The 26,477-nt window shown below is 42.5% G+C and overlaps 1 protein-coding gene and 2 long non-coding RNA genes across 3 annotated transcripts in view; 2 read left to right on the top strand and 1 right to left on the bottom strand.

Annotated features, from left to right (window-relative positions):
* LOC142244438 (ubiquitin-conjugating enzyme E2 E2) overlaps positions 1-26,477 on the top strand; it is a 329,602-nt gene that overhangs the window by 249,609 nt on the left and 53,516 nt on the right. The window contains exon 4 of the mRNA XM_075316658.1: positions 8,044-8,176. Within this exon, the coding sequence (XP_075172773.1) occupies positions 8,044-8,176 (133 nt within the window). The remainder of the gene's footprint in view (positions 1-8,043; positions 8,177-26,477) is intronic.
* LOC142244440 (uncharacterized) lies at positions 10,127-10,607 on the bottom strand. Its single transcript, XR_012724548.1, has 3 exons — positions 10,489-10,607; positions 10,304-10,374; positions 10,127-10,203 (listed from the first exon to the last, which is right to left on the bottom strand). It is a non-coding gene; the product is annotated as an uncharacterized LOC142244440 (long non-coding RNA).
* On the top strand, positions 16,667-17,685 carry LOC142244439 (uncharacterized). The gene is made up of 4 exons (XR_012724547.1): positions 16,667-16,785; positions 16,900-16,970; positions 17,071-17,166; positions 17,256-17,685. It is a non-coding gene; the product is annotated as an uncharacterized LOC142244439 (long non-coding RNA).

Genomic DNA, 26,477 nt, shown 5'->3' with positions numbered 1-26,477 from the left:
TTGCAAAAAGTAAAATGTTCATTTTTTCCTTCCACATTGCTTTAGTTACTGTGAAGCACCTGAAAGGTTAATAACCTTCTTGAATGTGGTTTTGAGTAGCCTGAGGGGTGCCGTTTTTGGAATGGTGTCACTTTTGGGTGTTTTTTGTCATGTAGACCTTTCAAAATCGCTTCAAATGTGATGTGGTCCCTAAAAAAAAGTAGCTTTGTAAATTTTGTTGTAAAAATGAGAAATTGCTCATAAACTTTGAACCCCTATAACTTCCTTAATTTTTTTTTTTTTCCCAAAATTGTTCTGATGTAAAATAGACATGTGGGAAATGTTATTTATTAATTATTTTGTGTCATATGTCTCGTTGGTTTTAGAGCATAAAAATTCAAAGTTTGAAAATTACAAAATTTTCGCGAAATTTCCGTTTTTTTCACAAAGAAATGCAAAAAATATCGGCCTAAATTTACCACTAACATGAAGCCCAGTATGTCACGAAAAAATAATCTCAGAATCACTGGGATCCGCTGAAGCATTCCAGAGTTATAACCCCATAAAGTGACACTGGTCAGAATTGCAAAAAATGGCCTGGTCTTTAGGGTCAAAATAGGCTTGGGGCTGAAGGGGTTAATTGTTTTTATGACTCTAAAACTGTGTTGTAGATTTAGTTGTTTTTTTTTAATTGTAATGATTATAATGAGCCATCTGATTTTCTTTAATCAATAATCATTCGATTCATTAGCCAGGATATGGCTCATTAAGCCGTTTACTAGGAAGCAGTTCTGTCAGAGGTCCTACAGCTTAGACTACAGTGGAGTGATGCTGTGTAGAGGGATCAAACTGACTGCAGGTTTCATTAGAGATTGAAAAACACAGCTGCTGCCAAGATTTTGTTTTTGTACAATTTAAACTTGGAACTTTGTGAAAACGTATATAGCATGTCAGGGAGCATTGATTATTACATGTAGTGTGCAACATGGTCAAAAGTCAGATGTTAAAACTGAATGTTTCACTGTGATTTGCCGCATGAGACACATCAAGCACTTAAAATTAACTTAAAAAAAAAAATAGGTTAAAAACTGCCTAAAATAAGAAACATGTTTTGGCCACAGTTGTTGAGCATGCAGCACTACTTGTAAGTGTGAATACACTCCACATTCTTATAGATAAGCAGATACTTGTAGCCTCACATATGAGATACCTCCAGGAATTTGTATCCCAAAGCAACGAATAACAGTCAGTTTGCATGTAAATCCTCATGGAGAAAAGATTGGTTAAAAAGTTGGTCCACTACAAAGCAAAGTGGCCATATCAATGTAAAGCTGAGACAGAAGGCTTTTTTAAATACTTACTGTTGTCCATTCTGCCTGTGAGTGGCGCTATCGCCGTCCGCTCATCCCCCATCATGTGACTCGGGCTGCAGTGAACGCTGATGTCCGCTGATGCCATGTCAACTACGGGAATTAGAAGTTGACCTGACATCACCGAGGCGGGACCTAGTCTCTGTGAGTGACGGGACTGTGGGCTGAGTTTCATCGCACGTCACAGTCCAGCATCTCATGCGTTCTCTCCTTCACCATAGAGCGCCACAGGCATGAGCGATGCTGGGCTGTGACGAGCGGTGCAATCTCCCCTCAGCCCAGTCACTCATGGAGACTGGATCCCTCCTCAGTGTTGCCGGGTCAACTTCCAATTCTGGAACTTGATGTGACATCACCGGACATCAGAGGTCACTGCACCCCATGGTCACGTGATGGGGATGAGCGGACCGATAGCGCCACTCACAGGCAGAATTAATCGCGGCATGACACAAGCATTAATATCAACATTACATAGTAAGCACATCGGCACATATTATACACAAAGATGCACATTACATATATCCACATTAAACACATATTTTTTACATTCTTTTCTGCAAATTTAAGTGCCACATTTATATTTACTTTTATTGTGACTTGAGTAAAGAAATCAGCAATTGAGCTTTTATTTCCGTCATTTAACAATCGCTATAACTAATACGCTGAGTGCATTGTTTGGCTTGTTACAATTACAGAAATACCTAATGTGTCCATTTTATTTACGGTTTTGAAATATTTCTTTAAAAAAATGAATACAATTTCAATTATTGTGATTCTTTTGTGCAATTTTTTTTTTTTTTGTAAGTTTATGGAAGAAAAATCCCTGACATTGCAGATTTTCCATCACAATGTACGCACCATAACTTTACATTTTGCCTATAAGGAAGAAGACAAATACCATTTAGATCGTTAAGCAGAGAAAATTCTCTTACAAATAACCTTTCATCCCAGAAACCAGGAAAAAAAGCATACTCACCTCCTGTACCAGCGCCGATCCTCCTCTATGAGCACTGTGTCCTCCAGTAATTTTGTGACATTGTGTATGTCACATGAGCCGCTCAGAGGCAGCTATGACAAAACCATGGACACTGTAGCCCATATGTATCTGAGAGACTGCAGCTCTCATAGGCGACATAGCACTTAGAGAGGAGGCAAGACACTGGTCCAGGAGGTTTTGTTTATCACATTGGGGCATTTAAGGAATTGTTCACTAAATATTCAAACCATATAGCGAGCACATTCATGTATCGAGAAAGTCCCTCTACATGGAGAAATTAATGTAGATGCTGTTTACTTGGGAAGATAATGAATACATTACTATATTCACCATAGTACTGTACTTACTGAATAAATCACTATCGGCCGATGTCAGAGTTGCTGGGTCTTCCCTCCACATGTCTCCTCATGTAGTGTGTCCATCCCTGGTCTTGCCCATTAATGCATATAAGTACAGTGCAATCTTTCTGGTTATTTTTTTTTTTATCAGATATTTAATCATGTCCATCTCTAACCCCCCCTCCATAAACATTAAATTAAAAATGTCATATGGTTCTCCCTCCTCCCCTCTATGAGGTTAAGAACATGATGCTATATACCTGCCTGTTTTATCCAGTGACTGCCTCTCCTGGCTCAGGCAACTATAGTTCTGCTTCCTTTGACCTCACGTCAACAGAGCACTTCTTTTTCTTCCGGTCTGCTCTGTCGACGAGGCGAAATTACCAACATCATGCTGATTAACTGCCGACTCCCCGCAGTTAGGCAGTGAAGAGCTCGGTGTCAATCAGTATGATGTCAGCATTGACACCCCATCAACCAAGCAGAGTGGAAGATGAGGAGCATCTCTGTCATTATGACTACACCGGAATCAAGAGAATCGCCGGTAGGAGCGGTCCATGACTGCTTTGAGCCGGAAGAGATCATCACAGGGCAGAACAGTTATCAACTACATGCTGGTAAATTGTTAGCTCCATTGGAGAAAAATAAACAAAAGTCTTGAATAAACCCCTTTAATGTCATCCAAATCCTGCCAATATCGAGGGGTTCAGCTTTTAGTTTAATGTGTATGGGAGCTCCTGACAATTGCTTGCCGGGAAATTAAAGATTGGGAATGTCCATTTTTGCATTTCTGAAAGCAGGCCCTCCTGTGTATTGAAGACATGGCCAAGATGGGTAAGAGGCTTTGCCTTTTCGCAACTTTCGTTTGGACTAGTCTTATGTCTTTATAACCATTTCCAGGCTTCTGTTTTGTCCAGTTACCCAATTGGATGCCTCACAAAATTGGAAAATTCAACAATCAGAAAATCTCATTGACCCCATGGTATCTGTCATTAACTGGATCATGGTGAACTATAAGTTCTTGCAAGTATGACAGAATCTGAGATGAAGGCTTAGGGCGGCTTTGCACACTACGACATCGCAGGTGCGATGTCGGTGGGGTCAAATCGAAAGTAACGCACATCCGGCGTCACTTGCGATGTCGTAGTGTGTAAATCCTAGATGATACGATTAACGAGCACAAAAGCGTCGTTATAGTATCATCGGTGTATTCTCCGACATTTCTATAATGCCGGTGCAGCGACAGGTACGATGTAGTTCCTCGTTCGTGCGGCAGTACACATCGCTGTGTATGAAGCCGGAGGAGCGAGGAACATCTCCTACCTGCCTCCCGGCTGCAATGAGGAAGGAAGGAAGTGGGCGGGATGTTTACATCCTGCTCATCTCCGCCGCTATTGGCCGCCTGCCGTGTGACGTCGCTATGACGCTGCACGACCCGCCCCCTTAGGAAGGAGGCGGGTCGCCGGCCAGAGCGACGGTCGCAGGGCAGGTAAGTGCATGTGAAGCTGGCGTACCAATATAATGTTCGCTACGCCAGCTATCACAAGGATATCGTACCTGCGACGGGGGCGGGGACTATCGCGTGCAATATCGCAGCATCGGCTTGCGATGTCGCAATGTGCAAAGCCCGCCTTAGAACTGAGCCTCTGACTCCAATGTGAACCCGACTGAAAACTTTTTTTTTTCTAAAGTAAGGAAGGACCTCTGTGTATACCATGAATTTTACTTTGGTGACGTGAGAAACACATATCATCATGTGACTATTTGTACATTAGTGTTTTGGCTCATTCCGAGTATTGATCATATAGTTAGGATATTGTAGAAAAGGATATGTATGTAAAAAGTATCCAGGCTGCTGGCAAAATGAACAGCGCAAAAGATCATGTAATGTCAGCTGCAAGTGGTTTATTGTATTGTCTATATACAGTGGAACCTTGGATTACGAGCATAATTTGTTCCGGGACTGTGCTCTTAAACCAAGTTACTTTTATATCAAAGCAAATGTTCCCATAAAAAAAAAAAAGAAACTCAAACAATTCGTTCCACAACCCAAAAATATTTACTGTGTTTATACCAACTTATTACAGTAATATACAATAATGTATTCATGTAAAATTATTACACTACACTAATACAGAATACTGCACACTACAGTATAAAACATGTAAAACACATTAAACTGCACTTTATCTTACAATAGAATTGTTGGTGTGCGGGAGGTACAGTATAAGCAATGTGCTGTAATGATTAGCCGAAAGAGAGTACAATACTGTATCCACAAATGCAAATTGATAGAACTGCTATATAGTACCGTAAAGTATATACTTTACTGTACCATGGTATACTGTGTACAGTAATCAGTACATATGGACAGAAAGTTACCTCCAGAGCGAGTCAGATTGCGGTGAAAGGACAGAATTTGAAGTGTACACGGTGGGAATTTGCTCTTATTGCAAAGTATTGCTCTTAAACCAAGTTACACATTTGTAAAAAGCTTTGCTTGTCTTGGAAAACGCTCTCAAACCAAGTTACCCTTAAACCAAGGTTCTGTACTGTACTGTATATATGACATAGCGCCCAAATGTGCTGTTGACCATTCCAAACGTAGTGAATATAGAGCAAAGCGTGATGTCCATTCTTGGATGTTTTACATTAATCTTATATTTTTAGAAGTTCACTTTTAAAAAAAAAAATGATTTTGTTTTTTGGAAATCTGTATCTTTTTGGTGTAAAGAAGTTGTATTTTTCACAACTTTACTTACACCTCTGAAGAGCATAATGCAGGAAATATGATGGTGTCAGCTTGGGAATTCCCAGAAGAGTCAACCTAGTAAGAGAGATGTGCTGACACCAATAGAGTCTCCGAGGAGTCTGCAGTGTATTCAGCATTTCATCCAGGACTAATATATTTACCAACGATAAGGGAAGGATGGAGCAAATGCCACCGAATATTTACCCTGAGTATAGAGGCTTGTGAGTGTGTAGTGTAACCATTCATAACACGTTCCTCCTGAGAAACCTGGAAAGCCTCCAAGGGTTGAGAGAAATAATAAAATATTAAAAATTAATTCATCTGACTGTTTCGCATCTAGGAAGCCAAAGAGAGGTGACACTGGTAGGAGATGCATTTCTTTCATGGTTTTTATTTTAGGATTCCTTTATCTAACTGAACTTTTATTTTTTATTTTATTTTTTTTTTGTGGTTGCACTATTGTTTTGCTCTTTTGTTTTCATTTTTCCCTGTCCATTGTACTTTATAAATACCATTTTGACTAAATTCTATGGGTTGTTACATTGATGCCAATGCCAGTATGTAGCTCTGTTTATACCTTGCATGTTTTGCACAATAAAAGTATTTTTCATGCATTTTTTTGGGGGGGGGATGACCACATTTTGGGAGCCTTTATAGTTTACAATTTCCATCTGGCTGTATGAGCGCTTGTTTTTTTTTTTGGAAGACAATTTTATTTTTTTCATGTTGCCATGGTGGATACAGATAACCCATTGGTTAAGTATTATTTTCTAGTGGAGTAATTGGAAAAACAAGAAATTTTACTGTTGCTTAAATCTATTCACAGCCACCAATACTGATAACAATGTATTCAACCAACGAAAGGTGTTTATATCAATTAAAATCTTTCCAGCTACTTGATTGATTGACCTTTAAAAGATTGATTAATAAAGGAAGAAATAATAAACAAGCTTTACTGTATATTCTTACCTTCAAGGGGTTGTCCGGTCACAGTATATTGAAATCCTACCATTGCAATAGATCATCATTGTCAGATGGAGGGTGGTCCCACTATCAGCAGTTATTTGCACTAGCTAGGTATTTGAGAACGGATTCTAATATTTTAGGCCAGTGCAAATTACAGCTAATCGGCGGTAGGGCTGGGTGTTCAACCCTTTCCGATCTGACATTAAAGGGTTTTTCCACTTTTTCTGCCCCTTCCCATATATCAGTTCTAAACAATACCTTTTGTGATATACTTATATTGGATGCATATCTTCTATGAGTGCATCTCAGCAGGGATCGCATAATACTGGATTGTTACGCAGATTTTTCTTCCTCCGTTATTTCTGATACTTCCTTTTCTGGCACTGAAATCCCACAAAATGAAGTTGACCCTGGGCTCCTGATGGTGGATGTGGATGTTTTGGAGTGAATCACAATTCTGTCTCATACAAGCTGAGCTGACAGTTTCCTTCAGCAGTAACAGCAGGGGCTGACACCTATCAAAGTGCTGTGATCTGCATTTCATAAGTAAAGGGTTTAGGTAATCCAATTACTGACATGGACAACTGAAATTTGCATTACAAACACAGTAACAAAGCTGTACTGGCAATTGCCAGGTGGGCTGGTATCTACCCAGGGCTGCTCTGTCACTTGGTATCTTTCAGTATCTTCAGCAGCACAGAGTGGAGAAGGGAGAGGTGAGCTAAGTGATGGCAAACAGGCTGCAGCAATGCATGATGGAACTAATAGTAACAGCACACAGTAAGCCTGGGAAGGAGAAGGGAGAAGTGATAGATATAGACATCTGAGCTACAGCTGCGGACATCAAGTGATACTATTTGCATAATAACAGAATTATATTACTACAATAAAAGTATGAATACATTTAATGTCACATAATAGCACGATTGATGAAGAAAAAAGGAAATGAGTTAGGGCAGAGGATAATTTCTTTAATGACTTATGCGATGGCTTATCCTATAAGCCATTAATATCCTGTGAATGGAAAACCCCTTTAGTGCTGGCTACCCTATGCCGAAGCAGCACATGACTTTCTCCATTTCACCTGTCATAAAAAGTACACATGGGAAATTAATGTAAGCCAGTGGAAATTTTTCAGTGAAAAGAGTACTTAAGGGCCCGTCACATACAGAGATAAATCTTTGGCAGATCTGTGGTTGCAGTGAAATCATGGACATATTGTTCCATTTGTACACAGCCACAAACCTGGCACTGATTGTCCACAATTTCACTGCAACCACAGATCTGCCGCAGATTTATCTCTGTGTGTGACAGGGCCTTTACTGTGTTACTTGTTTGACATAAAGGGTTACTTTTGGTATATGTAAATGTTAGTAATTTCATTGCAGAAATTCCCATTTTTTTATTACATGTAATATATATCTGGATTCAAGCTCTAGCATAGAACAGAAAAATAATGAAAATGTGGTATGTTTTCTTATAATTAAATACCAGATTTTTCATATGAAAAACTGTTCAATCTACTAGATCACATTGCTTTTAAATCTTGTGTTTTGCCATTTTATGCATTTATCAGTCTTTCTAAAATGTTTCCAGTATTTACCCATCCCACTTAACATATCCTTGTTTGTCTTTTTGCAGTGCTGGACCCAAAGGAGATAACATATATGAATGGAGATCAACTATACTAGGTCCTCCTGGTTCTGTATATGAAGGGGGTGTTTTCTTCTTAGATATCACATTCTCACCAGACTACCCATTCAAACCACCAAAAGTAAGTGATTCTCGGCATGTCACCAATATTGTAGCCTATATGAGAATGTGTTGATGTCAATGGCATGGGGACCAAAGCACTGATGGACTTGGTATAATGTTAGTTGGCACTCATCGTGAAACAATAGCTGCTTGTGCAAGTGTAAGGAGGTGGTCAGTGTACCTAGAATTCGAAGCATTCTCCTGTGAAGATCCCAACCAAGATGTTTTAGTAGATTTTAGACTAGTATTTTATATGGACATTATTGTAAGTGCGGCCGCTGCCATCTAGTGGCCAAATGGGTACATTGTTGTATGTAACACTGGGTTTTATGCCTTTTATGTGTACTGTATTTGTGCATCTTTTATATGGAAATACTACATTGTGTGAAGGGGTAAGAAAGAGTATAGACAAAGATATAGCAGAGTTATACAAGTGCAGGTAGATAAATAATGCTGGTGGGGTACAAGATAGCCGGGTAGCTTGGTGGCATTTCCACAGCAAGTACACCAGGGGTTAAGGAAAGGTTTAGCCCCTGGAAGGAGTTTGGTCTCTGTGATAGAGAGAAAATACAGGCAGAAGAAGATGGCTGCCTGAGGAGCAGGGTGGTTGTGGTGCCAGGGGTGGACTAGTCCCCTTATGAGTAGGTCTCTTGTCGGCGGCCTGCTGGGCGACATAGGGGATTTGCAGGACCTACCAGGCACAAGGAGAAGAGCCGAGCTAGGACCCCAATTGTTGGACGGGGTTAGACTAGTTGTCTGGTAACAGAACACAGCCAAAAGGAGTGACAGCATCAGAGACAGACAGAAGAAGTGCAGTATAGTGCTAGTGTGCACAGGAAGAAAGGAACAGCATGAAAGTGACTGCTAAAGGGAACAGATAAAGAGGAAGGACATTTAAAGTGAGTGCATTGTGTATGAGAAACCTGCCACAAAAGTGCAGTAAAGTGTTAAAGAACAGAGAATCCATCTGTGTCGTTTCCTTGATTGTCCGTGAATTAGAATATAGAAGCGATGAAGTGTGTCCCCAGGTGGAAGCCTGAACGTTCACGGGCCCGATAATCTGCCTGTAGCAGGGCCAGGGGGTTGCACGACACACTGACCATGAGTACAGCGCCCCCTAATTACATAAATGTTCCTTAAAGAGAAGCCATTTTCAGGAAATGACCTATTATATGAAACAGATATATTTTCGCAATTATTTTTTTTTTATATCAAGCTCTGTTTTAAAAATTAGTAATCTTGTAATTTTCCCACTGGGGCAAATTCAGACTAAAGGTGGTGTCACACATAGACCACTATTAGGATAACAACCAAGGTGGAGTTACACGAAAACCACTTAAACACACCTCTATAAAAATAAATTATTTATTCAAATTAATGGTAGAATAATATACGACACCAAATATCTGACATAGACACGAAAACACAGTGATCAAATACGGCCTAGTGGAGAGCAGAGGGAGCGTGCAAAGATAGATAGTTGATAGTTTAATGGCTCTCAGTGAACTAGGAGGGACTACAATACTCCTCAACTCCTCCTGCCTACTTGCGGAGAGTGTTGTAAAGTTTTGAACACTCCCCGCTCCGGGTGGCTGTCCCTATATATCCCTGTACTCCACTGACCTATACCACCACCACCAGGTGCATTGTGAGACGACCAGGACAACATATAGTATATTAAAATCTGTTGGTTCCTGACTAGGATTGCAGACTATGCTGCAGTCCAGATACTGTAAACAGCAGTTTAGGACAGAGCTGATGGGCCCGACAAGACCGGTACCCACAGCTCCTCCCGACGCGTTTCCCCCCCTCCTAAATAAATGTTCGGGGGTTCATCAGGGGTGATTTAGCCAACAAACACCTGTGAAATAGACAAAAACAGACAGTTGGTGTCTTTCAATATAAAATCCAACCAATCTCCAAGAAATCCCCTTTACATACAAGACTTACTTGGAACTGCATCCAAGAGTGATGTAATAACAGCAGCAGGATATGCTTGTACAATATAGCTTGATACCATCAACACAGAGGACTACAGGTGTCCCCCTGGAATTACATATAGTTACACAGCATGTTAGTCATTGTGCCTCCAAAGTATCTCTGCACCATGCAGTAATCACACCTATCAGTGTATTTGTGCCACTACCTTCTTAGGTCCACTTTTCTTCTCCTCCAACATGTAGTATTAGTGTTGTTCCGTATCTAGCATCACCATATCTACATAGACAGTACAGACAATAAATATATGAGTCTATGTTTTAAAGTAACATCTCTCCACATCATACCATGAAGATGGTGTCTTATGGTATCTAATACTAGAACAGAGCATACCCATAGTAGGTAAATGATGCATAATGTTCTCCAGGACCAGTCAGCCCTTTGGCGCCACTTCTAGGCCTTTGCTATAAGAGAAAAGAAAATCATCTCAAAGGCCAAGGGGGTTTACATACTCTAAACTCACATAACCAAACAAAGGCATCAATGTCAAAAATACCTATAAGTCTGAATGACGGTTTTAGATGGTAGGTGATATACACTTTGGCACTTAAGATGAAGTGCAGCGTGCATTTACTAACAGAGTAGATGTCTGCCCTCTCTTAAATTGTGGATCCGGCTCCCCTGGTTAGCTCCCTGTAGAGAGAAGCATATTGTATAGCTCACATGCAGGGCAGATGCATATTGGCTTACATTGCCCTATCACTTGTCATTACCTGGGCACTGGTATTTCATTAGAAGAAGCCCTAGGTGTTTCCTTAGTGGAAATCCTGCTTCAGATCCCACCAGTACATGAACACGTCCTGGGAAAACATAATGTACAACTAGCTCTAGTGCCAGGTTTTATCCCATCAAGCATATCCAGATACTGGATATTATATGCAGTCCTGATTAAATAAGGAGAGTTACCTACCAGCAAGAGGCTCAGTCTATAGTGACCAAGGTACCAAGCGCTTAGACGTATAAAGTTCCTCAGGGCGCAGCAATGTGACCTCCCGGGCTGACGATCCAATGGTCCGTACTGTCCCTGCTACCTGCCTGCCTCATCAGTGCCATCAGATCTTTTAAAATGCCCGCACCCCAATATGGGGGTGGGACATCCTGTTCTCCAAAATGGACATATTGATGGGCCAATCGCAGACGGATCCTGTGTGGCCGGAAGTGACGCGTCAGGGACGGATTGACAGCTCCCACATCCAATCCTCATGACTCGCACTGCAGGGACTTCCTGTACTCCGAGATGGACATGTTAGTGGACCAATCAGAGACGGATCCTGTATGGCCGGAAGTGAAGCTTCAGGGACGGATTGACAGGTCCCACATCCAATCCTCATGACTGGCACTGCAGGGACTGACCTATCACCCAGTTGCAGCCGCCCTCAGTGACAGTCACACCCAGGCGTCCCAGCAACCGCATTAGCCTGGATACAGACAGATCCTGCCCGACCGGATGTGATATAGCTCAGATTGACAACATGATAGCCCTATACTGGTTGCTAGCACTCAAATCAAGTGTAATACTGAATCGCATCCAACCTCAGCGACACTAATTGCTATACCTAATCTTCTCAGTAATACCTACAGTCAGGGTCGTTCCACCTAAGACCAAGTGTCTCCACATGCTTATGCAAATTGTCCACTGAGATTGTCTTGTGAGACAACCTGTATTAGTCAGCTAGCACATGCTGCCTGTGTCAGTTCATACAGACTAGAGACACAGTGATAATAGTCTGTCTGAGTCTATGAGAATGCCATTGCATGTCTCTAGGGGTTCTTGGATTATCTTATAATGAAAATAGGTAAAAATGACCCAGAAATTGGCAAGAAGATGACTTTCCTATCCTACACCAGAAGCCAGAAGGGCTTATATAAAGCTGACAAAGCTCAAATTCTCATTTATTCCGACCGGGGAAACAGAATCTAACAGAAATATCCACCTAGCCTCGCGTTGGAGGATTTTATTGTTCCAGTCACCCCCCCCCCGAATTGGTTTCTTGACCACCTCGATCACTTGAAAAGATATCGTGCCCGCGTCTCCATTATGGCATGTGTTAATATGTCGGGCTAAAGCCGTGTCTCTCTTATGGCCAATATCCCCCAAATGCTCCCCAATTCTGACACGTAGTTCCCTCTTAGTTTTACCCACGTATCCCATGGGGCAGCTGCAAGTGCACAGATACACTACTCCTTGGGTCCTGCAGTTTGCAAAATCTTTAATCCTAAAGACTCTGCCTGTCTTGTTGTTATGGAACTCTTTGTTTTGGTTAATTCGTGGGCAGTAGCTGCATCTACCACACCTGAATGTCCCTTGAGGCTTCCGATCCAACCAGGTCCCTTGCCCCTCTGGGGCCAAAAAATGGCTATGTATTAACTTGTCCCTTATTGATCTCCCTCTTCTAAATGTGACACTGGCATGCGAAGAAATGCATTTCCCTATATCTGGATCAGATTTGAGGATCGGCCAATAACGCCTAAGCACCTCCATTATCCTGGGATTGTGATCGTCATACGTTCCTATTAGTCGGGTAATCTGCTCATCCTTTTGTCTTTTTTGTGGCCTAACAAGTTCTTTCCTTGGGGTTAGTCTAGCATATTTGTATGCTGGTTCTAGTACGTGCAGGGGATATCCCCTCTGTCGAAACCGACCTCCCATGTCTAAGGCCTGGGATTCGAAATCTGACAGGGACGAACAATTTCGTCTAAGCCTGAGGAATTGTCCCTTAGGAATCCCCCTCTTCAGGGGTGCTGGATGATGGCTCTCCCATCTTAATAAACTGTTTGTCGCTGTGGGTTTCCTATAGATGCTAGTGACCAATCCCCCTCCTAAGTCCTTTGATATTTTAAGATCCAAAAAGGCTAGACTATCTGCACTGACTTCAAATGTGAATTTTAGCCCAAGATCGTTGCTGTTAAGTCTCTCAATAAATTCAGAAAAAAGGGCTTGCTCCCCCGTCCAGAGAACGAGGATGTCATCTATATAGCGCCCCCAGAATTGTATATGGGGGGCAAAGATGACATCCTCGTCTCTGAAGACATGGGTGTCTTCCCACCAGCCCAGGAACATGTTGGCGTATGTGGGGGCACAAGGGCTCCCCATAGCCGTGCCCCTGAGCTGGTGGTACACCCTTCCATCAAATAGGAAATAATTATGTGACAAAATATAGAGCAGGAGATCAACCACGAAATTGCTGTGTTCCCGGCACTGGTTACCTCGTGTAGAGAGGTAATATCGAACAGCTTCTATCCCCTTGTCATGTGGGATGCTGCTATAAAGCTGTTCCACATCAATTGATGCTAAAACTGTGCCTGGGTCTAAGATGATCCCGTCTAATTTGGAGATGAGGTCATTGGTGTCTCTAATGTAAGAGGCTAGACCAGTGACGAATGGACGTAGCACTGTGTCAACATGGACACCAGGATTTTGGCCAATCGCATCAATTCCTGATACAATGGGTCGTCCTTTCAAAGGACATAGACCCTTATGTATCTTAGGAGTGGCGTAGAAGGTGGCTATTACTGGGAACTTTTGATATAGAAAGTCATATTCTTTTTCAGAAATTACCTTCGTTTGAAGTCCTTTCCTCAGAAGGGTCTCAAGTTCCCTTAGATATTCAGTGGTTGGATCTTTAGGCAGTACTTGATAAGTTGTTCTGTCAGTCAGGATACGTTTACACATTGCCGGATAGTCTTTGGTGTTCATAATGACGGTGTCCCCCCCCTTGTCTGATGGTTTTATTGTGATTTGGGTATTTTTTTCCAGATTGCTCAATGCCTCCCATTCTTCCCTGTTCAGATTCGGCTTAACGGATCGTGATTTAGGTTGAATATTCTTGAGGTCCTTCATCACTAAATTTGAAAAAATATTAAGACTACTATAGTCCATTGGGGGTGGTGTCTTTTTACTCTTAGGTTTCAAATCAGTGAAAGGTCCCACACCTATACACTCTCCTCTCATTTCATCCAAATTTGATAATAGCCTAACGTCATGAAGCATTTCTGCTGGAATTCCCAGCCTACTGCATTCAATTTCATCATTGTGGGCAAAGAATTTTTTCCATTTTAATTTCCTTATAAATAATTCCAAATCCTTGGCCCATATGAACGGGTCGTATCTGGTTGTAGGGACGAATGTAAGGCCAAGCTTAAGAACCCTCATCTCCACCTCAGAGAGGTGGTAACTTGATAAATTAATGACCTGATGATCCAATGAGCTCGGGACATTTAGTTTTTTAAGTTTCTGTACCCATGATTTCTCAAGTTGTAGGGGTCCCGCCCCCCTAAAAAAGGGGTGGGTGCTGCGCTGTGGGGTCCTAACTGTTGATTCCCTTGAGAGGAGAACGGAGGAGAGGGCGGGGCAATGGGAGGGGCCATGTTGTCCAACGGTCTCGACTGTGCCCCACCTGAGTATGGTGTTCCCGAGTATGATGATGACCCATACCTTCCACCATTCCTGTCCCATTGCCAGTTCCTTCTACCCCCTCTACCCCAGTTCTTTTGCCTTCCCTGTTGATACCTTCTCTCCTTATTCCTATTGGGCACCAGCCTTCCCTGAGACTCAGAATCTGAGTAATCTGAGGATGAAACGTCAGTTTGAGGACCCGTGACCCCCGATGAGACCTCCTTCTGACCTGTGAAGTCAGCCAGGTCCCTCAGGAAGTGCTTGTGCTTCCTAGTTTTCAGATTTTGTTGATACTTATCAACAGCAAGTTGCAGTGAAGTTTCTTTGGTCACAAAATCGGGTTCTCCCTTAAACTTCACTGCTTCCTCCCTAAGATTTTGCAGGGTTTTGGAACTATTCTCTAGGGTGACTTTCTCCTCCTCCAGGAGAATGGTCATCAGTCTGATTGAGGAATTGGTCAATTCCTCCTCCCACCTACCAATCAGCCTATCTGTTCTTGATCTTTCTGCTGGTATAAGATTGATCCTAAGACCACGTGGAACAATTCTTTGCTTAATATAACGCTCAAGGGACTGTACTTCCCACCAAGATTTCACATTAATTTTATAAGCATCTAGCAATTCCGAGAAGACATTCCTGATAGTTGTCTTTCCTGTTCCCTGGTTACCAATCGCCTTGTCTGAAAACACCTCTTATATATATATAAGCCCTTCTGGCTTCTGGTGTAGGATAGGAAAGGCATCTTCTTGCCAATTTCTGGGTCATTTTTACCTATTTTCATTATAAGATAATCCAAGAACCCCTAGAGACATGCAATGGCATTCTCATAGACTCAGACAGACTATTATCACTGTGTCTCTAGTCTGTATGAACTGACACAGGCAGCATGTGCTAGCTGACTAATACAGGTTGTCTCACAAGACAATCTCAGTGGACAATTTGCATAAGCATGTGGAGACACTTGGTCTTAGGTGGAATGACCCTGACTGTAGGTATTACTGAGAAGATTAGGTATAGCAATTAGTGTCGCTGAGGTTGGATGCGATTCAGTATTACACTTGATTTGAGTGCTAGCAACCAGTATAGGGCTATCATGTTGTCAATCTGAGCTATATCACATCCGGTCGGGCAGGATCTGTCTGTATCCAGGCTAATGCGGTTGCTGGGACGCCTGGGTGTGACTGTCACTGAGGGCGGCTGCAACTGGGTGATAGGTCAGTCCCTGCAGTGCCAGTCATGAGGATTGGATGTGGGACCTGTCAATCCGTCCCTGAAGCTTCACTTCCGGCCATACAGGATCCGTCTCTGATTGGTCCACTAACATGTCCATCTCGGAGTACAGGAAGTCCCTGCAGTGCGAGTCATGAGGATTGGATGTGGGAGCTGTCAATCCGTCCCTGACGCGTCACTTCCGGCCACACAGGATCCGTCTGCGATTGGCCCATCAATATGTCCATTTTGGAGAACAGGATGTCCCACCCCCATATTGGGGTGCGGGCATTTTAAAAGATCTGATGGCACTGATGAGGCAGGCAGGTAGCAGGGACAGTACGGACCATTGGATCGTCAGCCCGGGAGGTCACATTGCTGCGCCCTGAGGAACTTTATACGTCTAAGCGCTTGGTACCTTGGTCACTATAGACTGAGCCTCTTGCTGGTAGGTAACTCTCCTTATTTAATCAGGACTGCATATAATATCCAGTATCTGGATATGCTTGATGGGATAAAACCTGGCACTAGAGCTAGTTGTACATTATGTTTTCCCAGGACGTGTTCATGTACTGGTGGGATCTGAAGCAGGATTTCCACTAAGGAAACACCTAGGGCTTCTTCTAATGAAATACCAGTGCCCAGGTAATGACAAGTGATAGGGCAATGTAAGCCAATATGCATCTGCCCTGCATGTGAGCTATACAATATGCTTCTCTCTACAGGGAGCTAACCAGGGGAGCCGGATCCACAATTTAAGAGAGGGCAGACATCTACTCTGTTAGTAAATGCACGCTGCACTTCATCTTAAGTGCCAAAGTGTATATCACCTACCATCTAAAACCGTCATTCAGACTTATAGGTATTTTTGACATTGATGCCTTTGTTTGGTTATGTGAGTTTAGAGTATGTAAACCCCCTTGGCCTTTGAGATGATTTTCTTTTCTCTTATAGCAAAGGCCTAGAAGTGGCGCCAAAGGGCTGACTGGTCCTGGAGAACATTATGCATCATTTACCTACTATGGGTATGCTCTGTTCTAGTATTAGATACCATAAGACACCATCTTCATGGTATGATGTGGAGAGATGTTACTTTAAAACATAGACTCATATATTTATTGTCTGTACTGTCTATGTAGATATGGTGATGCTAGATACGGAACAACACTAATACTACATGTTGGAGGAGAAGAAAAGTGGACCTAAGAAGGTAGTGGCACAAATACACTGATAGGTGTGATTACTGCATGGTGCAGAGATACTTTGGAGGCACAATGACTAACATGCTGTGTAACTATATGTAATTCCAGGGGGACACCTGTAGTCCTCTGTGTTGATGGTATCAAGCTATATTGTACAAGCATATCCTGCTGCTGTTATTACATCACACTTGGATGCAGTTCCAAGTAAGTCTTGTATGTAAAGGGGATTTCTTGGAGATTGGTTGGATTTTATATTGAAAGACACCAACTGTCTGTTTTTGTCTATTTCACAGGTGTTTGTTGGCTAAATCACCCCTGATGAACCCCCGAACATTTATTTAGGAGGGGGGGAAACGCGTCGGGAGGAGCTGTGGGTACCGGTCTTGTCGGGCCCATCAGCTCTGTCCTAAACTGCTGTTTACAGTATCTGGACTGCAGCATAGTCTGCAATCCTAGTCAGGAACCAACAGATTTTAATATACTATATGTTGTCCTGGTCGTCTCACAATGCACCTGGTGGTGGTGGTATAGGTCAGTGGAGTACAGGGATATATAGGGACAGCCACCCGGAGCGGGGAGTGTTCAAAACTTTACAACACTCTCCGCAAGTAGGCAGGAGGAGTTGAGGAGTATTGTAGTCCCTCCTAGTTCACTGAGAGCCATTAAACTATCAACTATCTATCTTTGCACGCTCCCTCTGCTCTCCACTAGGCCGTATTTGATCACTGTGTTTTCGTGTCTATGTCAGATATTTGGTGTCGTATATTATTCTACCATTAATTTGAATAAATAATTTATTTTTATAGAGGTGTGTTTAAGTGGTTTTCGTAAAGGTGGTGTCACACATAGCGACGCAGCAGCGATCACGACCAGCGATCTGACCTTATCAGGATCGCTGCTGCGTCATTACATGGTCGCTGGTGAGCTGTCAAACAGGCAGATCTCACCAGCGACCAGTGACCAGCCCCCAGCCAGCAGCGACACGTGGAAGCGTAACTAAGGTAAATATCGGGTAACCAAGGAAAGCCCTTTCCTTGGTTACCCGATATTTACGTTAGTTACTAGCACCGCGCTCTCACGCTGCCAGTGCCGGCTCCCTGTTCCCTGCACTCCTAGCCAGAGTACACATCGGGTTAATTACCCGATGTGTACTCCAGCTACGTATGCAGGGAGCAGGGAGCCGGCACTGGCAGCGTGAGAGCGGCGGACGCCAGTAACTAAGGTAAATATCGGGTAACCAAGGAAAGGCTTCTTGGTTACCCGATGTTTACCGTGGTTACAGCTTACCGCAGGCTGCCAGATGCCGGCTCCCTGCTCCCTGCTCGCTTCAGTTCGTCGCTCTCTCGCTGTCAGACACAGCGATGTGTGCTTCACAGCAGGAGAGCAACGTCCAAAAAATGAAGCAGGACATTCAGCAACAACCAGCGACCTCACAGCAGGGGCCAGGTCGTTGCTGGATGTCACACACAGCGACGGAACGTCACTGCTACGTCACAGAAAATGGTGACTTAGCAGCGACGTCGTTGTCGTGACACTACCTTTAGTCCCTGTCTTATATTCACCTTATTCTTCCTGTTTCAGGAAGAGTTTTCAGGAGGCTCCTTATTAGTACAGGCAGGATTATAATGACAAGTGACAACTCTCTACACAGCTGATAATACAGAATCCACCATTCACAGTAGATGTCACAGCCGACCCTGCCCCCCTCCCGTCACAGTCACCTTTACACCTGTTCAGTAAACAGGTCAATACAAAAAATAAGGGTCTGTTCCTTGTGTCTAACGTACATGTGAATTTCCTGAAACAACGGGAAGTAAAAGTCTAAAAAAGCCCCAGTGGCCGGTGTCAAAATTACAAGATTTCTATTTTTTTTATTTAGCTTGTATTATTATTATTATTATTATTATTATTATTATTATTTATTATTATTATTATTTTCATTGAAAAAATATTCCCCGAAAACTTATACCTTTATTAAAAAGCCTGATTAACCTAATAGTTCATTTTGTCCTGAAATCTTCCCTGGAAACTTGAGGAACCATTTACTAGTGTTGTATAGATAATTTCCTTTTCACTCAGTAGAATCCAATGAATAGATAACAAACAACTATTATGTCATGCACACCCCAAACATTAAAGGAGTTTTCCGTGTTTATTCATTTATTTGTTTTTTTTTACTATCGGCCTAATAACTAATAGCAGGTAGTTGCTAACTACTTCCCTGGTCTACCCGGCGCTAGCTAAGAGCGGTCACAGACCACTCCTGCTGGCGATTTCAATTGCTTCACGTCGACAGAGCAGCTCCTCTTCTTCCATGCTGCTCTGCTGACGGGACGTGTCTGCCAATTTCATGCTGAGTGACAGCCAGATCTTCAGCCGGCAGTTAATCAGCATGACATTGACAGTCACACCCTGTCAACAGAGCAGAGTGGAAGAGAAGCAACTGCTCTGTAGACGTGATGTCAGCAGAAGGCGCAGAAGTGATCTGTGACTACTCTGTGCCGGCAGATAATGGGCGCCAGGCAGAAAAGGCAACAGGTAGGTAGTTGGCAACTACTTGCATGTTAGTTCTTAGGCCCATAGAAAAAAAAATAGTCCAGATTAACCCCTTTAATTGCTTTTAGTAAGAGAAACAAATTAATAATCTTTCTAGAAATTATACCTTTAAAGACGTAACAAAAATAAAATAAGTAATAATACACAGCAAACATTTAGGCTTTGTGCGCACTGGAAAATGGAATTTTCTCAAGAACATTCCGCAGGCATTGAAAGATTACCGTACCCGCGGTAAAAAAACGCGGCAAACCGCACCCGAAAACCGCATGCGGTTTGCCGCGGTTTTAACGCGGTATTGCCGCGGTTTTACCGCGCGCAGGTTGGTACATGTGCTTTATTGCATTCAATGCAATAAAGCACATTGAAAAAAAAAAAAAAAGTTATTTCATTCTGAGATAGATAGAGAAATAGACAGAAGAATAGATAGAGTCCCTGTGAGCACACACTGCATTTCTCACGGTCGGCAGTGTGTTCACATTACCGGCCGTGGGAAATGCCCTGTAGTTAGCTCTCTGCAGTCTGTCTCGCTGCGAGGCTGCATTCATTCAGCGCTGTGTCAGTCGCGGCTGGATGCAAGCATCGCAGGACGTGGATTACGCCGGAGCTGTGTGGATTACGCCGAGGCGGTGTGTTTCGGGGGGGGGGGGGGGGTAGGGGTTAATAAAATGGTGAACCAGGAGCTTTTTTGTGTTTTATTTAAAATAAAGGATTTTTCGGTGTGTGTTTTTTTTCACTTTACTTACGGGTTGATCATGTCAGCTGTCACATAGACGCTGCCATGATCAAGCCTTTACTTAGTGGCGGCGATCCGCCACCATTAACTCCTTACATTACCTTGATTGCCACCGCATCACGGCAACAAGAAGAGCCGGGTACACTCCGGGACTGTCGCATAATGCATGCGACAGTGCCAGGGCAGCTGCGGCTGATATTCTCAGCTGCGGGAGGTGGGAGGTAGGCGGGGGACATTAACCCTGCCCCTCGCCCTCCCCAGCCTGAGAATACCGGGCCGCCGCTGTGTGCTTACCTAGGCTGGACGGTAAAAATACAGCGGAGCCCATGTGTTTTTTTTTTCTTAGATTTTCATTTGCTTTCTATGTGTATTCTATATGTTTGTGTCTGTGTGTGAGTGCGATATGTGTGTCTGTGTCTGTGATGTGTGTGTGTTTACTCTGCTCCACTTCCTCTTCCTGGCATAATGACATCACTTCCCTGCAAACCGCAGGCAGCGATGTACTTTACCGCAGGTAAACTGCGAAATACCGCAGGGGCTCTCCCAGCCTGAGAATATCGGGCCACCGCTGTGTGTTTACCTCGGCTGGAAGGTAAAAATACGACGGAGCCCACGTGTTTTGTTTTCTATATTTACGTTTGCTTTCTATGTGTATTCTATATGTCTGTGCGTGAGTGCGATCTGTGTGTTCTATGTCTGTGTCTGTGATGTCTGTGTGTGTTTACTCTCTGCTCCGCTTCCTCTTCCTGTCATAATGACATCACTTCTCTGCAAAACCGCAGGGCAATGCTGAACATTGCCACAGGTAAACCGCGAAATACCGGAGGGAATAACGCAGAAAAGCGCAATGAACCGCACAGAATTTGCTGCCTGCGTTATTCCCTGCGGGATTTCACGATTACATTGCAGTCAATGGAGTGAAATCCCGCAGCGACGTGCGGAAAAGAAGTGACATGCAATTGTTTTTGCTGCGGGAATCCTGCAGCAAAACATGCAGCTGTCAAAATCCGCCTGGTGCGCACAACATTTTTTTTTCCATAGGTTTTGCTGGTGATTCACTGCAGAGATGTTATGAACATTTTCTGCAGCAAAACATGCAGCAAAACCGCAGGAAATCCGCGGGAAAAAACGGTAAGTGCGCATAGGGCCTTACGACTGCTTAGGTCTCTTCATCACACAAGGTATAACAGTAACAGAGTGTCTTAAAATGCAGACATATATACAGTGCTGCGTGTACATAAGTACGCAACAGATTTGTCAGAAAACCTTTGGTTTCCTTTCAGAATCAACCTTTTTCTATTGGATAGCATAATACAAAATACTCCCACAAATCTGGGCCATTAATTGGATATAAGATTTGAGATTTTGCACACCCCAAAAATCTTTTCCCAACAAATGAATTCAAGACCATGTTGTGAAAATGAGTAGTCCCTAATAAAAGTCTTAGGAGTAAAGCTAAAGTTAAGACTACACAAATCTAATTAACAAAGATTTGACTACAGAGAAGTCCAATAAACAGGTGCTGAGCAGAAAGTTACTTAACAAAGAAAACAACTTCCCATTTCATTCTCAGCAATGGCACCACATGAAAGAGAAATGTCACAAGACCTGAGAAAGAAAATACATTCTTTACATAAGAAAGTTGACAGAATTTACCCTTAAACTTTTGTGGAACAAATTACCTTAATGTTTAAATGTATACTATTAAGGTGATCCTGGATGTTGTGGCTTTGATGCAGATTTGTGGTTCGGATCCTCAGCAGCTTATAATGCAAAGCATGTGGGTGGGACTTTTCATTGGAATTTAAAAACTTGACAATTTTTTCCAGGATTCCTATATATTGAAAAGGAAACAAAGTTTATTAACTTTTTATACCTAAGCCTATGTACACTGACAGTTGTGTAAAAAAAATCCACAGTGAGTATAGAGTATATACCGTATTTTGCTGTGATTTCATGCTGCCCACACAGCCCATAATTCTGTGCACAACACTCTGAGACAATCAAATGTCTAAATGTTTCAGCCCCTTCTTGCCTCACACAACATGAGAAAAAGGAACTGCAGCTGTGCTGCAATCATTCATCAACACATCTACTTCTACTTGTCTATCAAATACTTCATTTGTGCAGCAATATGAAGTGTGTGCGTGTGCGTGTGCGTATGCGTGTGTGTGTGTGTGTGTGTGTGTGTGTGTGTGTGTAGCTTTGGCAAAAATTAAGAGACCACTTCCAAATTTTCAGTTTTTCTGATTTTTCTCTTTATAGGTATATTTTTGAGCAAATGTAACTTGTTCTTTTGTTCTATAAACTATTATTTCAGATTTTCTTAATTTTTGCCAGATATATGTATATACCCAGATCCAAATATTGGGGTTTGAAATGTTACATTTTTTGGATTGCCTGTACAACCCCTGGCAACAATTATGGACTCCCCTGGCTCTGAGGATGTTCATTCTGTTGTTTACTTTAGTTTAAAAAAAGCAGAGCACAGACATGGCACCAAACTACAGTCATTTCAAATGGCAACTTTCTGGCTTTAAGAAACACTAAATAAATCATGAAAAAAATAATGTGCTTGCCAGTAATGGTTACTTTTCAAGACCAAATGGGGAAAAATTATGGAATCATTCAATTATGAGGAAAAATTATGGAATCACCCTGTAAATTTTCATTCCCAAAACTAACATCTTCATTAAATAAGATCTGCTGGTTAGTCTGCATCTAAAAAGGAGTGATCACACCTTGGAGAGCTGTTGCACCAAGTGGACTGACATGAATCATAGTTCCAACACGAGAGATGTCAATTGAAACAAAGGAGATGATTATCAAACTCTTAAAAGAGGGTAAATAATCACGCAATGTTGCAAAAGATGTTGGTTGTTCACAGTCAGCTGTGTCTAAATTCTGGACCAAATACAAACAACATGGGAAGGTTGTTAAAGGCAAACATACTAGTAGACCAAGGAAGACATCAAAGCGTCAAGACAAGAAACTTAAAGCAATATGTCTCCAAGACTGGAAATGTACAACAAAACAAATGAGGAACGAATAGGAGGAAACTGGAGTCAATGTCTGTGACCGATCTGTAAGAAACCGCCTAAAGGAAATAGGGTTTACATACAGAAAAGCTAAACAAAAGCCATCAGAAAAAATCAAGGTTACAATGGGCAATCGTAGACTGTGGATGACTGGATGGATGAAAGTCATATTCAGTGATAAATCGCAAATCTGCATTGGGCAAGGTGATGATGCTGAAACTTTTGTTTGGGGTCATTCCATTGAGATTTATAAAGATGACTGCCTGAAGAGAACATGTAAATTTACACAGTCATTGATGTTATGGGGCTGCATGTCAGGTAAAGGCACTGGGGATATGGCTGTCATTACATCTTCAATAAATGCCCAAGTTTACATTGAAATTTTGGACACTTTTCTTATCCCATCAATTGAAAAGATGTTTTGGGATGATGAAATCATGTATCAAGATGATAATGCATCCTGCCACAGAGCAAAAACTGTGAAAACATTCCTTGAAAGAAGACACATAAGGTCAATGTCATGGCCTTGAAATAGTCCGGATCTCAATCCAATTGAAAATCTTTGGTGGAAGTTGAAGACAATGGACCATGACAAGGCGCCAACCTACAAAGCTGATCTGGCAACAGCAATCAGAAAAAATTGGAGCCAGACTCATGAAGAGTACTGTTTGTCAGTCATTAAAGGGAACCTGTCAGCAGAAATGTCCCCTAAAACCTAACAGATTCCCCCTCTGCAGCTCCTGGGCTGCATTCTATAAAGGTCCCTGTTATGATTGTGCCCACTTTCTGACCGAAAAAAAGTGTTTATAAAGTTGTACCTTTTTGGCTTCTGATTCTGTAAATCCGTCACGGGGGCGGGTTGCCTGATGGCCGTTATTCTGCCCCCTGGTCCTGTATGCCGCCCCCATCGCTGATTTCAATACTTCTGGACGCCGCCCACTGCTCCAGCCATCCCCTCGCATGCCCAGTGCCCATCTCTCGGGGATGAGCACTGTGCCCAGCGTCACCGCTGGTGACGTGCACGCAGGGTTAAGATTATGGGCGGTACTGTGATGTTTATTCCTAAGCAACCGCCCATAATCGCGGGACCGCGCTTTCCCCCTCGGCCTGCTTCTTTCTGCGCAAGCGCGCTGCTGCTGACCTCACTTCGCCTCCTTCCCATCTTGCCCCGAGGCAGGAAATAGATGGGAAGAGCGCGGAGCAGTGACTACACCGAAAGCGCGGTCCCGCGATTATGGGCGGTTGCTTAGGAATAAACATCACAGCACCGCCCATAATCTTAACCCTGCGTGCACGTGACGCTGGGCACAGTGCTCATCCCCGAGAGATGGGCACTGGGCATGCGCGGGGATGGCTGTAGCAGTGGGCGGCGTCCAGAAGTATTGAAATCAGCGATGGGGGCGGCATACAGGACCAGGGGGCAGAATAACGGCCATCAGGCAGCCCGCCCCCGTGACGGATTTACAGAATCAGAAGCCAAAAAGGTACAACTTTATAAACACTTTTTTTCGGTCAGAAAGTGGGCACAATCATAACAGGGACCTTTATAGAATGCAGCCCAGGAGCTGCAGAGGGGGAATCTGTTAGGTTTTAGGGGACATTTCTGCTGACAGGTTCCCTTTAAGTCCATGCCTCAGCGACTGCAAGCTGTTATAAAAGCCGGAGGTGGTGCAACAAATACTAGTGATGTATTGGAGTGTTCTTTTGTTTGTTTTTCATGATTCCATATTTTTTTCCTCATAATTGAGTGATTCCATAATTTTTTCCCCTGTTTGGTCTTGAAAAGTAACCGTTACTGGCTAGCACATTATGTTTTCATGATTTTTTTTACTGTGTCTTAAAGCCAGAAAGTTGCAAAAAGTAAACAACTGAATGAACATCCTCAGAGCCAGGTGATTCCATAATTTTTGCCAGGGGTTGTACAATAAATTCCTTATATTCATTTTGGTGTGCCAACTTTTCTTTTTTTTTTTGTATCTAATGACGGGTTTGAACCCTTCTTGAGCACCCATAATTCCAAGTGTGCCATAAACTTTATTCTACCATTCCAGTATTTGTCACAAATAACGAACCTTCAATAGTTGAGAAATTCGTCTGTAGGCTATGCCATCAGTATGTTTTGCAAAAATAAGGTTGTTGCTAAACTCTTGAGACAGCTCACTGGTTTTACCCATCATGAGATGTTTCTTCTTTGGTACTTTGGTAATGAGACACTTTTATCGGCCATCAGTTGAACCAGTTGATGTTTTTCACTCAATGACTGGTTTGCTTTCTAATTACTGTTAGATTTCAGCTAGTGTCATGACTTACCATGGCTTTTTGCACGTTTTGTTTTTCACGCGTTCAATACTTTTTCCCTGTGTAGTATCTTATTGCACATCACTTAATTTAAGGCCATCTGTGGTTTGATTTCTTTGCCTGTATGATTTCATCTATATTTAGTCTATATGTTGGGAAAACATGCATACTAAATGTGTCCATAGTAATTAATTGCCACACACAAGTCAAGTATGGAGTCTTCTCTTACAGACAGACCTTCATGGGAGAAAAGTATACAAATTAGCTCTCACTTCCTAACAAAGAAAAAATAAAAAAAAACTTCTGGCGCTGTCACATGCTGTTTCAGAATATGGTGTAATCCATTATACATTTTGCATATATTAAGAATAAACCATTTTTTGCAGCCAGACTATATTTTAGAAAGAAGATGCTTTATTTATAGGCTGAATAGCATTCTCTGTGGTAAACTCCTATTCACAGTGACACATGCTGTACTTTGGCAGTTTGTAAAGTAAATTAACCAGATTCTATTTTCGGATGTTGTGGTTTTGTATGTGTTACATTGTTTATGAGTAGCAGAATTCACACATACGTTTCCAGTTTAAATGTTATTTGACCACTTCTAAAATACTTTAGCAAATTGCCTCTTTCCAAACATGATGTGTGGACAGGGTGTATATATATATATAGATGTTGTTGTATGTAGTTGCCAAGTGTTTGTGTAGGGCGCTGTAAATGTTCTGGGTGTTGTCTGGGTGTGGGGGTCTGTGAGAGCGGTGTTGTGTGTGTGTGTTGCGTTGTTTGTGGAGCGCTGTGTGTCTGCAGCGTTGTGTGTGTGGTGCTGTGTGTGTTGTGCGGTTTGTGTGGGTGTGTGTGTGTGTTTTGGGAGGAGGTATGTTTTGGGGGAG

Source organism: Anomaloglossus baeobatrachus, chromosome 6, assembly GCF_048569485.1.
Source record: "Anomaloglossus baeobatrachus isolate aAnoBae1 chromosome 6, aAnoBae1.hap1, whole genome shotgun sequence".
Classification (NCBI taxonomy): domain Eukaryota; kingdom Metazoa; phylum Chordata; class Amphibia; order Anura; family Aromobatidae; genus Anomaloglossus; species Anomaloglossus baeobatrachus.
This window is presented reverse-complemented; position numbering and strand designations above follow the sequence as displayed.